The 14,057-nt window shown below is 38.9% G+C and overlaps 1 protein-coding gene across 3 annotated transcripts in view; it reads left to right on the forward strand.

The window, feature by feature from the left end:
* The first annotated feature begins 9,265 nt into the window (after positions 1 to 9,265).
* Positions 9,266 to 14,057, forward strand: part of LOC110443404 — a 47,292-nt gene continuing 42,500 nt past the window's right edge. Inside the window, exons 1-2 of one of the 3 annotated variants that reach the window (XM_021487606.1) lie at positions 9,266 to 9,860; positions 10,041 to 10,325. In XM_021487606.1, the coding sequence (XP_021343281.1) occupies positions 10,217 to 10,325 (109 nt within the window). In that variant the 5' untranslated portion in view covers positions 9,266 to 9,860; positions 10,041 to 10,216. Of the gene's footprint in view, positions 10,326 to 14,057 lie in introns of all 3 variants that reach the window. The other 2 variants (XM_021487605.1, XM_021487608.1) reach the window with 2 other exon arrangements.

A 14,057-nucleotide genomic window follows, 5' to 3' on the forward strand; every position in this document is an offset into this window, starting at 1 on the left:
TTGTATATTAGGTCAGCTTCCTAATGTCATTCTAAAAATCATAGTAATTTTATCAGAAAAAAAGAGATGTTGAAAATTATCAGTACCTGATTACACTGGTCCTTTGTTCCAACCCGTCAGCATTTCTAAACGATTTGCAAGGTCTGCAGATCAGTAAATAAATCGCGGACTTATAAATTCACAGCCCGCTTTCGTCAAAAAATATTAATGTTTATAAAAGACTCCAACCTATGTTTTTATCGTTGTGTCAAAAATGTTAAATAATCTATACTAAACTTGCAGAATTAACCAATTACGCTTATATAGATACGTGCATGCCAGTGGGGAGTTTCCCAAGTGGGGAAAAATTGAGGAAAATGGTGAAAATACATGATTTTTAAAGAAAATACCGGNCCTCTGAATCCACCACTGCATTTGCATTCTTTATCGTTAACAAGAAACCAATAATCAAAATAATGTCACTCAATGTGTCCAGTGAATTAAGTAAGCCCTACAATGTCCGTAACATACACCATGAGTTGTCTATGTCCTACAGGCTTATTTATAAACTATGGGGAGTAATAAGGCCCTCGTAACAGAATTAACCTCTCAGATGGAATTTCCTTATCTTCCATACACATGATATTCTTTTAGTTCAATGTTGAGCTCTCCGCATTTGAAACCATGGTAAGAAAAAATGTGCATCTTACAATGTACATGGCAACATTAATGACCTATACCTATTTCTTAATCCTAATTAGTGAAGCTTTTGCATACTGCTATCATTTTAAATATACTTTTGGTTTACAAGGGAGATCCTACACCATCGGGTAGAATATCAATATCGTCAATACCTTTACACATATTATGGACCTACTTAGTCTTGCACCGTTTCCTTCATAGCAGAATCAACCAGTGATATATCAGTTTTTGTCATCAGCGCATGGATATAATAACTGTTTTTTATTTTCGAGTCTACTGTAAAAATGAAATCGAAACCAGAAGTTGACTTCGTTATTAGTGACGTAAAATTCTTGAACTATCACGACATTGATCGTTGACATGGATCAACGGCACCACTGCGATAGGAAAGAAAAAATGCACGGCCAGACTGGCATTTGAACCAGGACCCTCCGAACTCTGGACGGATGCTCTGCCTGATCGCCGGCGATCGACCGCCTCTCAGTGTCAGATATAACTAATTGTTTATAACTGAACGCCTCAATGCACGATAAAGCGGACTGTTTTACAACTAAACACCTTGATGACTATTTTTCATAACTTGACACATCGATGTCTGAGAGAACTGATTGCTTTGTAACATAGTTTATCACATCTATAACTGAACACCTCTCTGCCTGACACAGTGGACTGTTTTTCACAACTAAACACCTCGATGTCAAATAGGGTTGGCTATTTCGGAGAGAACTGACTGTTTTACATAGTTGATCACATCAATATGTCAGGTAAAATTTACTGTTTTACTTGTCAAAACCCCTAACTTATCTTAAATACAGCCGACTGTTTTAAAAACCTAACACATCGTTGTCTGATAGAGCTGTTTTACCTGAATAAACCGTTCAATGCCTGAAACAACAGACTCCGGAATTCGTTATATTAGTCTGTGTGATTAACCATTGACGGACGACCTCACTACTGCCACCACCACTTGGGCGATCATAACCTGCCCATCGACATTACCATGGCAACGTTTGTAAAAAATAGGAATGGCTGCCGCAAGTGTGAATCAATAACTGTCGGGTTCAAATAAGCTAAAAGATGCCATTTTTGTAACAACTCTGAATGCACGTGTGACTCAGAGACACCCGGTGCAGCCGATACCTGTATGTCGAAGGTGAGTACATTCATACATAGCGAATACTTCTACAAATTACTTATTGTGTGACGTTTTGTTTCAAAATTGATTTGGATGCGTAAAATCGAATTGTTGAATATCTGTAACATTGATTTATAGCATACTGAATGATTGACCTAATCCTCGATAGCTTGTGTCGTCTTCCACATGGTTCGATTTCTGGAATGCATATCAATACCTTTAATATAGATACACCCATCGTAGATTGTCCAAAAAAAGACGAAGGTGTGTATTTATATGAAATGTTTTACATTTCAGAAATCGAACCCCTGTGTCCTCCCGGACTCCCGCGTGAGGAAACAAGTAGACCTCAATAATATTAAAGGTGTATGCTGGCTGACTGGAATACCCTTAAATTAAATTTGCAATTGATCAATGTATATGGTTCTGAAGAATACACGCATTGGTTATATTTGGGTAATTCTGGAGAATGTTATTTGAAAGTTGTATAAGGCAACACCACATGTATTTAACATTGTATTGTACAATATATTGTATTGTATTGCTCGCACCGAGCATCCTTAAAATACAACTAAGTACACTTACAGAATATCGCGATCCTTAACTATGATTTACGCAAGCTACAGGAATTAAGGTTTAATGCTATGATTTATCATCATACTCGCACGTAAGCACAAAGTCTTTACTTAATATTTATCTAAGTCCGTGGCCATACAGACCCCATTGTAGCGAATTATCTGAACGTATCTAACACCCGGTAATGAAATCAATGAATATCTCGGCAACTTGACACCTAGGCCTTGCCAAGGAGTCAAACTGCATTATTCAAAGTATGATGACTAAACGCTATATCGATGAACGAATCTAATATGTGGAGAGAAAAGGGGGAGAAATTCGGGAGGAGGAGCTGTTTGAGGCTTTTGTGGTATCGATCGCTCGACACGCGCACCTGCTTAATTGTCTTTTTCGTCTTTTTGCGGACAAGAAGAGAGTGTTGGAATTCGGCCCCTGTGGCTCATTGTGCAAGAGTGACGAAGATGAGCACCGCCAATAACAAAATTAGACGTTAATATCAGTTCACTTTTGATTATCGTAATGATTAGACATAAAGATGAGATAACGCACACTTTTTCAATGTACAAATCCATTGTACCGCTGAATAAGGTACACATTTGACAGACTGAGTCGCTATGGCGAGATTGAATTGTAGAATAGGCACAGGAGCAGAATATTTAACAAACACCGATTGAGTGGCTAAAGTAAGGATTAAGATATAAGTATATATTTCCACCCTATAAAGACCTTGCATGCACGATATAAGATTGTCGCAAATATTTGTATACAAAATTCAATTCAGGGAGATAACTCTGTCAAGTGTAAAAGAGTGATTTTGAGTACGGGTAGATGTTAAACATTGTCTAGTAGTCAATCGCTCCATCCCTACTTCAATGATACGGGGAGTATAAATAATGCTAAAGCCGGCGTTGTTCACAAGGGACTTCTAAATATGATGGATTGATTCCATCATAGGTGCCTCCCGTTTCATGCCTGGTTGAGAAATGTTACATTTAGAAACAACGCTATTTTAGAATCCGTATTTACTAACTTACATTGATTGGTTTGGTTTGGTTTGGTTTGGTTTAATTTTGTTTAGCGTCCTAATAACAGGTAAGGTCATTGAAGGACGTGACTGGAAGACTTTAAAATGCTTTTCTGGTTGCTACTACCAACTTTAAGGATAACCGAGTGTATTGGACTCTTCATTCACTGCGGAGCTGGCCCTAGGCGAAAGAGCGAGCCGATCATTGAAAATTGCTCAGTTTTGCGATTATGATATAAGTATAGTACAAAATTATTACGAGAAAGTTGTAAATGAAATACATAGTAGGAAATCCATTGATATATAGGGCATGTATACATGATATCGAACTAAAACACTGGTATGATATACCATTAAGCACACTGCGGGTTGATGAAGGTATTTTTACCCTCTTTTGCCTGGTGGCAAGATCTTAATGATCATTGGATCATCATAACGATACGTAGTTGACACAAACATGGTTTAGTTTGATCACAAAATGACCCCTAAATGTGTGATGTAGAAGTTATCTGAATTTACGTGTGTAACATTTGAATGTTAGCTATTTTCCATATCATTTGTATATACTATATATATATATATATATAGGCAATTAAGGCGCATTTGTAATGCCAAGTAAACTGAGGCAGCTATACAGTTGAAATTGCAATCAAGTTTAACAGCTTCCAATTTGCATTGTTAATTTGGTTTGCCTGTAATTAGTCTATAGTGTGACTCGTACACAGCTTTGATGCAGTAAGTGTCGATACACCATGGTGCAATTTGTATCCTGGTTTATTTCCACCATAATTACAAGTGTTTACCTTATAAAATACTATAAAGCATGGGACACCAGCTCGTGGTAACAGTACCAGGATCTAAATCTAATTATAACTTGTTATTAACTTATCCCTTTATTCAATTCAGATACATAGAACATATAGATACTTTAAACTTAGAACATCACAGAAAAGTGCTGTCCCTCTTTGTTCTCGTATCCTGATTGAATTCTTGGAATATTGCTTGGTTACTGAAGATTAGAATCAAACATTTGCTAACGTTGTAACTACAATGTTTCCATTAGACGCTTTGAAGTATATCAAACGAATTCAGTTGATTTTTATTAGATTTGAACTTTAACAGATCGATTTGTGTTTTTTGAAGTAAAATATTAGCCTCCGTTCACTGTTTCAATGTTTTCGAAACACAGGGGCATGTCACACATACTATATATATGAAAATATATTTTACTACTTTATATACATGTATTGTGTCATGTACCTTTGTTTCGAAAGGCCTTGTTTAAAGATTTCGGTACATAACTTTGACTTGCCCGTCCTGAAGTTTTCTTTTTTAACAAGCACTGCTTGCATATAACCCTTGGTCCATTTTGTGTATTACCAATGTTTTGCCAAATAACTATCTTTTTGTTCGTTAATGACGGTTTGTGAAGAAACCTGCATTCATCTATGAGAGTTATCGACCCTCTTTGTAACTTCTCAACTGACCAAATTTACCTCAGCATACCTAAACCCAAAACACACCATTATAATTCTTTGCCATATTTGACATGGAAGATAAAATTTCTCCATTCGGATTTCCGCATTTTCACCGTAACAACGCCTTTTTTTCGCGATACCAGTCAACAAATTATTCTACTGATATATTATTGGCATTTACCGTAATGCCAATTTTGACGTATACTAGAACGTTATAAACCACGCGATGCTTTATTATCCTGTATGCGATGATTTACTGTGTGCGATGATTAGTGCGGACTATATTTCACAGTTCTCCCGGTCGGGTCACTAGACACGCATTGCTATTGATTTCCTTCGGGACCGTGCTTTGTAGGGTTTTTTCGGGAATTAGACGCTTTCGATGAGGGAATATACGCTCTGTAGATGAAAAGGACCTGTATTTGTTCTTGGTTCACATCAAACACGATCTGGTCGGACTATGACGTTCATACATTAACCAAAGCTTTCGCATACATACAGGACGTAAAAATCAATTCGGCTCTTTACTCTCAGGAAAAGTGTAAATAAAATTAGACGGTTCCGGAAACGTTGCTTCAGACCGTCTGCAAAAAGCCTGTATTGAAATGTATTGATTGTAATATGACCCCTCCCGTCAGAGTATCACGATCCCCTCCCTACCGACCAAGACACACGAGGAAACCGATGCCATTGGGCCCTCATCTGTCTGGTACCGGAAAAATTACTGGTAACGCAGGCTCATGTGAATGGCGCATTCGATTCCTAAGGCGAAAACGTATCAATAACCATTCAATCACTGCATTAGCGCCCAACAACGACTGTGTCGTATGTATTGTGTCGGTATGTTTCAAATAAACCTCAGGAACGGACAGTGCTAATTCTGTTACTGTCTGATTTACCATAAAGGGAGATAATTCACCCGAAAGCTGATCACGTTAGGTAAACACACTTGATACGTTATATAATCACAATGTGACAAACTTACGTTATGCAAAAATAAAAAGGCACTGCCTAGCCACGTGATATATGTGGATACAAATAGCATGCACGTGCATGTGTAGTGCCCTATAACACGACTCACTCCTATCATGTCGACGATGTATCGACACTTTTCATAGGTTGATTAATCCATGTGTTATTGGGCAATATACACGCGCGTGTAAGTTGTATTTCCCCAAATAGACAAATACAAAACACTCTTCCTAACTAAGCCTCTGCCGTATTACAGTTTTAATCACGTGAGCTCTTTGTGACTGGTCTTGGACGAGTCTGCTTTGTGGAATGCAGGTAAAAGCTAGTTCACATCTGCATACATGTATATAATCGTTTCCACATACAGATAAGTGCAAATCAATAGGAGATAGGTAAAAATAATTGTACCTATCTTTGATTATTTAAAGATAGGTACAATTGAATTGAACCTATCTTCAACTAATCGAATATATGTTAATTTCGCGTGCCATACTAAACTGGCAGGAGAGGAAAATATGACATAATTTGTAGCTTGTGTCTTGAAATGAAAACGAGGCATCACGTGATACATGTATGCTCTCAAAAGAACATTCGCGTTATAGACAAGAGGTAGACACGAAGTGTTTTTAACCAAGTAGAATAGATATAATCAACATATGTAGTGGTATATATGACACGGAATCCGAAATAAAATGAGAAAATAATCTACTCAGGAAGCAACTTTCGTACGTTATTTTCCCCAATATTTTGTCATCCTCGTTACATGTTCCACTCCAGTACAAGCACGTTTATCAATATTTCTGAATAAAACCATTTTAGACGCATTCATTGGTTTTTTTAATCTGATAGAGATCGATTTTTTTTGCACAGTGATTGATCGAGCATTAAGACTGGGACGCGTACCAATACATAATAGGATGTCCCAAGTGTAAAGCACGTGGAACTGTCTTGAAAAAAAGCGTAAGGTGAACGACAAAGTCTTAATTATGATTTTAATTAAGATTTCGAAAAAAAAAATATCTTTCAAGAACTTTTGGATTTAATTAAAGTAAATGACCTGAAAAGGGATTCCATTTGCACTAGAGAGTATCCTTCGTGATGAATGACAAGTATTTTGATGAATAATAAAACACAAATATTTACAATGTTCGAAGAGATATTAACAGATTGTTTCTTTCCACATTTGCGCTATATCCCATATTGTACTGACGAACGCGTGTATTTCTCGGGTTTAGGTATACCTAATTGGACAAGTGTCAGCCAGCTGTCCTGACGGGGCTAGAGAGGGAGATAGCACGTACTTACACGTCCATTGTGTGTTATTAGTGTTTCACATCTGTTTACTTAACCAACACTAACAAACACACGATATAGGTACTGCCATATTGTCTGTACGTAATATCTTCAGAACGATAACCCCTCAGTACCACATTTTGGGTCTGGCAGTTCTATTGTCTCCATTTCTAGAGTATAACACGAGAGGGTAGCACTGAAGTCCCAAGACTGCCCGGCTACAGTACAGAATCTTAAAAAGTTGGAAATCAGGTTGGTTAACTAATGGTCTATCAGACAGGTTTGCTATATCATAAATACCATTCCTTTCCATTTGTTTGAATTGATGACGTCCTGCAGCAGTATAGTGCGTGGACTCCGAGTAACTACCAGCGACGTAATACTATCCAGTTGTATGCTGTAAAGGTATGGCACCTCGTCTTCCCTTATCTTCTAACGGTATGGACACATCGCCTCTGCTTATCCTCTAACGGTATGGACACATCGCCGCTGCTTATTTTCTAACGGTATGGACACATCGCCGCTGCTTATTTTCTAACGGTATGGACACATCGCCGCTGCTTATCCTCTAACGGTATGGACACATCGCCGCTGCTTATTTTCTAACGGTATGGACACATCGCCGCTGCTTATTTTCTAACGGTATGGACACATCGCCGCTGCTTATCCTCTAACGGTATGGACACATCGCCGCTGCTTATTTTCTAACGGTATGGACACATCGCCGCTGCTTATTTTCTAACGGTATGGACACATCGCCGCTGCTTATCCTCTAACGGTATGGACACATCGCCGCTGCTTATTTTCTAACGGTATGGACACATCGCCGCTGCTTATTTTCTAACGGTATGGACACATCGCCGCTGCTTATCCTCTAACGGTATGGACACATCGCCGCTGCTTATTTTCTAACGGTATGGACACATCGCCGCTGCTTATCCTCTAACGGTATGGACACCTCAACTCCGTTAATCCCTAACGGATTAACTATTTCTTGAACAGTATGGACACATCGTACCCACTAATCTTCTAACGGTATGGACATCTAGCCTCTGCTTATCCTCTAACGGTATGGACACCTCAACTCCTCTAATTCCACAAATCCTCTAACAGTATAGACACCTCGCCTCCACAAATCCTCTTACGATATGGACAACTCGACCCCACAAATCCTCTAACGATATAGACAACTCGTCCCCACAAATCCTCTAACTTCTCAAGCGGTATGGACAACTCGCCTCCACAATTCCTCTATCGGTTGAGAGAACTCGCCATTTTAATTTTCTTACGGTATGATCAATGCGCCTCCAATTGCTAAACTTATATTGCAGTGGCACATGATCGTTGTTTTGTTCGGTTATTGACAATGTATGCATATTTTGTCACATATGTCGTGAATAGAGTCATATTCAACTGTCGCCAGGATTTTGTTTACAAGTTTTAAACCTTATTATGTTTTCGCTTGGCGGAAGAACAGAACATAAAACGGAACGAAACATGACGTGAGATATAGTTACCGTGTACTTTCCTTAAGGAAGAATACATGATTTATTATTGTTTGGCGAATCAAGTACTTTTAAAATCCAAACTCAGAACAGTAAATCTTTGAACCATTTCTTTGAAGTTCGGGATGCTTCCGTGTTTGTGTACGTGACAAAAGCCGTTTCCCCGTACAGCAGTTGACCTGGGTCACATTATAATTGTTTGTATCAAGTATAGGTTAATACATAAAATAAAATATCACGGCATATATGTTTGTAACGCTTTTACACAAATCTATCCTAATTTCAAATGAGATACTTTGCACTTTTCACTGGGTTCCTTAATTTACTATTCTCCTTTGCTGTGAAAATAATATCAATATTCTATCCAGCTGTGCCCTTGATTGTAAATTAGATCAGAGACTGTTGATGATGTTGAAATAGCATGTGTCTTGTTTTCAGCGAGTAATATGTTTTAACTTAAACGATTTACAACTCAAGTAAAACTACACACAAAACGTAAGTAGGTAAATGAGACAGAATATCGCGTGGTGTTGGACCATGACGGGCCTGCTTTATAAAAGGATGAAATTTCTCTCTAAACAAAACATATCCTACTGCCGAACATTGGAGGTACCTCAATAGCACTATAACTACCGTCCACGCGACATTGTTTGAATATGTAGGTGAACATCTGGTTTCTCGGGTGACTTCCGTTGTTCCCGTTTTAAGGCTCATTTGTTCGTGTTGTATTGTCCAGAAATTTGTGTCAATTATTGATGGTATTATGTGGTGCCCTAGATTATCATCCAGGCCTGACTGTCACGTTCTACTGTGATTTCTAACATCCGCCTCCTTTTTGCCCCATCTGCTGTCGTGACAGGTAGCATACATACCTGTATCCGAGGGTGTATAAAATTGCACGAGTTGGGTGATCAAAGCTTCGTATCTAGACACATAACGCTACATCTCTTGTCGTTAACTTACCTGCCTGTACTACCTACAGACGATCGATATACCTCAATCATACACACCGACTACAACATACGGTGTTCAAACAGCAGACGACCCAGCGTCAAAACTTAAATGTCGAGTGAATTATTCCCTGGACTTAAAAACTCAAGCCGCGCCAATTTCACCAAACCTGGATCATACAAAGGCAGGTAGCCCCTCCAGGCTAAAGGGAGGCGGACCGGACTGGACACTGGCAATCGCGCCGGGTCTGTAATTTACTACGGGGATTTTATTGTATGCACTTGAAAAACAAACATTAGCATAACATAGCCGACAGTTAGTTGTTGATGGCATAGCGTGTATATCGAGATTGACTCAGGTGTTCCTTCACCATTGATGTGTTGTATAGTTTACATTTACATATGTACGTCAACGTTGTGTTACAGAAGACCAACGGACCCACCCCAGGGATGGTGATGCTGTGCTCCCTCACCCCCGGGCTGTTTCTACAAAGGTAAATGGATCCCAGAGATGGTCATTTTGTGTGAACAAAGTATGTGAACAGAGCGAATTCAAGGGATTTACTAAGTGATACAGTTGCGACAGAGATAGCCCCTCCGTCATGGGAGGGACTTTCAGTTGTGCCTCCGCCCGGTATGCCGAGAAAGACCCCGACAATGTCCCTTACGGCTGTGAGAAGGTCGAGGGTTCGACAACGGAGCCTGCCCAAGGTACGTTTGACATGATACTCAATTTTACTTACCTGTCAATATGATATACGATTAAACTCCAAGGTTTGAGGTCACCAAAAGGTATTTTATGTACGTGTGTTATCAGTGTAAACAGAAACTGTCAATATCACCGACATTAATTTATATATCACTATAGCCAATAACAAAATTATCAGCGTCGCGGGAGTTTTCTTTAAAATCACGATATGAGGGAGGGTACGAGTCGAGGTATCGTAATTGAAATCGAACAAGATTTTTAATCTATAGAATTTTATGCACTCCGTGACACATTGCACAGTTACACGTACTCACACACATATATATTATGTATATACATTGCATTAGGTGATACAGTACATACATATCCTTACGTACAATCTGTTTGATATTATTCACACCTGTCACAGATACGCCGACACTCGACAGCTACACTGTATTACAGGTGTAGCACCTAACTAATGCTTTACCTGGAAGGAATTCCACACGGCCTTGCTAATGTGGGGTTTATTCAACAGAAAGCATTAATACACATAATAACATTCGATAAGAGGTAAATACACAGCGGTGCTTTAGGTTAACAGTAAAACATACACTAAGGCCCGCGTCGAACAAATCCGCGTGGCTTTGGTCCGGGGCCAGAAGATCAGAGACTCTCGCCCCGAGATTTTATCTGTCGGACTTACATATGTATTTATGTATCGTTACATGGTCACGGTTTCTTTTGTTCCACTTTGGTTTCATTACAAACTTATAACGTGCTTCACTCCCTTACGTCAACACAATTACCGAGCTTAATGTATGTATCGTGCGGTGAAAAAAATACCAAACATTTTCTGCAAATTACGGACTCTGCGTCATGGGTTATAAGATCGAACGTGATTCAGATGAGAAATTATTTCTTATCGGAGCTATTCAAAGTGAACTAATATGAACTTTCGTTTTATGTTTTTTTCTCGACCCGAAATACTTAGGTAGTCTTATACTAATGGAAATAAAAATAATTCGTTTTTATTGATATGTGGGCTTTTTTAAAAACGTATAGTTGAGTACTTAAGTACCATGTTTACGTGAAGATTACTCAGCCACAAATCCCGTAGGTTAAGTACCATATAGAATATCTTGATAGTAAATAACCGAGGATGACCTTCGATTATTGTCACCTTTCGATACTCTCATAGATCTGGATGTTTGGTTCACTAATCACTATGAAAATATATGGGAAGTATTTCTTTGAATACATTGTATTATCATGTTTGTATGAGTCGCGTTTGACACGGAATTCGTGTTTTTGAGCTTCTTTGATAACAGTACCAGCTCGATAACATGTTTATCTCGATACTAGATCTACATGCGAGATAACCATCGTAACTCGAGGCCTGACTTTATCTGTTACACTCGACCTGATCAGGGGGTCAACTTGAAGCCGCGGCAACACACACACGAGGTGATCATGAAATAAATATACTCTAAAAAGGGTAGTGGACTTTATCAAAAGTAATTGGGAAGTGAATAAATAGTACATGATGAAGCTGTTCCATATTGTTCTGTATGTTGTGGCCGATAATATAAAGATGTGTGGTGTAAAGGATGTTATGTAAGGTAATATCGAGATCTGGAGTATACTACAGGTTATTTCGAATAATATAGAAATCGAGTAATAAAGAGAAGAGGGTGTTTTGTAGATTATGGCCGGTAATACAGATATCTGGGGTGCTTTGTAGGTTATGGCCGGTAATACAAATATCTGGGGTGCTTTGTAGGTTATGTACGGTAATATAGAGATATAGGGGGTGTACTGTAGGATATATAGGGTGACTTCAAACATTCAAGTCGTATGTCTGAATCACGATAAGTGACTTTGGCAGAGTTTGGTTTGTGTCCGGGACGGTGTGACGCAGCAACCATCACGTCCCCGTCAACATAGAAAGTATACAGTCAACACCTACCCAACGGTGAACGGGGGTCAACATCAACCAACGGTCATTCAACATTTACCATTTTATCGGTACAGCCATCATTTATCGAAAACATAACGATCACTCGCTTGCTTTAAAATTTCAGAAAACAGCTTTCGTCAAAATCTTTTGCGCATTGAACTTTACAAAAACACCCCAACAGGCTGCCTTTAGGGATGTACCTCTACAGGGCCCATTGTCGGAGAGTATAATTGTCTTGTTTACTGTTTTACTGTAGATGGTTTGAATACCAAAGGTCTGTGGTTAACATCCAACATTTAGATTTACAATGAAGACAGATTAGTGTAGTTTTTGATATGTTTTACAGTACAGTACAGAGAGCTTTCTAACCGAAGGCAATTTGCATTCAAATCTTGTATCTTAATCACAAGTTTCTGTATTATCTACTGGTATAATGGCGTCTGGGGACAAGAGCGTGTCCGTGTCTTCAAAGACCATATTGACAATGACGATGTTGTTTGGGTCCCCTTGTGAATGAACACAGTAATGACGATGTAACGTTACAGTTGTTACAGAGATGTCTATCGAAGGTTTCCCCATTATAATTGCCCGTACAAACTGCTTTGTCACTCTGTCCGGTGTCTGTAATTATGCGATACCGTTACAAATAATCCTTACACAAGACTTGAACCTTCTCCCGGAATTACAACGCTCAAGCTTTTTGTAAGACCGGAAATGTTTTGCACTCTCGTTAATTAGATATAACATCTATAGCGCAGTTCGAAACACCCACTATTGTACACCCACCCACTATACTGTTGCCCGCTTACACTAGTGGGTGGGGTAACCATAGTGGGAGTGAAAGCGGTATCAAAACACAGCATGGTCAACGTGGTAATCGTTCCGTGATCAAAAGATTGCGCCACCAAATTCAAATTCTTTATTTCATCTTGAGCATAATCATCTCATCGATTCAAAGGAACATTTCATAATGTACATTCAAAATCATCACAGGCTGTAAGATTGCCATATTGCCTCAGCAACATCACTTATTGAGATCTTTAGGTCTCAAGTGACCCAGCATATCAACTAAAACCGTTCCATTGTTTTTATCCAGTTTTTAACCTGATCCTTAAACTTTTAATAGTAATGTGCGCACACACAAACTGGCATAATCTTCGACACGTCGAAGGTGGCCGGAAATTGGAAGAATAAGAAGATACAATCAGCATATGGAATTTATCATTTAAATACAAGTGTTTTTATGAACTAAGAACTTGCAATCAAACAAGTTAGAAGCCAAATAGAGTAGAACGCAGTAAACATGCAGGATATATGAACTTACCCAGGTTAATTAATTCTATCATCGATCACAGACGAAATTAGTCGTCCGACTGTGAAAATACTGATGATTTTTGATAAATGTTTCTATCAGGTGAACCTCGGCCCCACCCACTCCGTTCTCCTTCACCTCTCTGCCACGACATCGTCATCCACAAATGTATTTCGAGGATGATTGGTCGGAATACAATTTCAGACGACATACATGAAGTATGCTATCGCATTATGACATATTAGTTTTCCTTGTTGCAATGAATACCAGGGTAGTCACGACTGGGCGTTCCTTTGCTCACTATTGCCTGATTTGATTATTTCCAAGAAATCAGCCAGTCTTTCTGTCAACTGTCACAGGGGCTTACTTTAGTTTAGGTCCAAATATAGCTGTAACAAATTCTCAAGTCTCTGTGCCCACTATCACTTAAAATCAGGTATGAGCAATATGTTTGTTATCAGCGTTTACTTGAACTGCCCCCCC

Source organism: Mizuhopecten yessoensis, unplaced genomic scaffold (genome assembly GCF_002113885.1).
Source record: "Mizuhopecten yessoensis strain PY_sf001 unplaced genomic scaffold, ASM211388v2 scaffold716345, whole genome shotgun sequence".
Taxonomy (NCBI): Eukaryota; Metazoa; Mollusca; class Bivalvia; order Pectinida; family Pectinidae; genus Mizuhopecten; species Mizuhopecten yessoensis.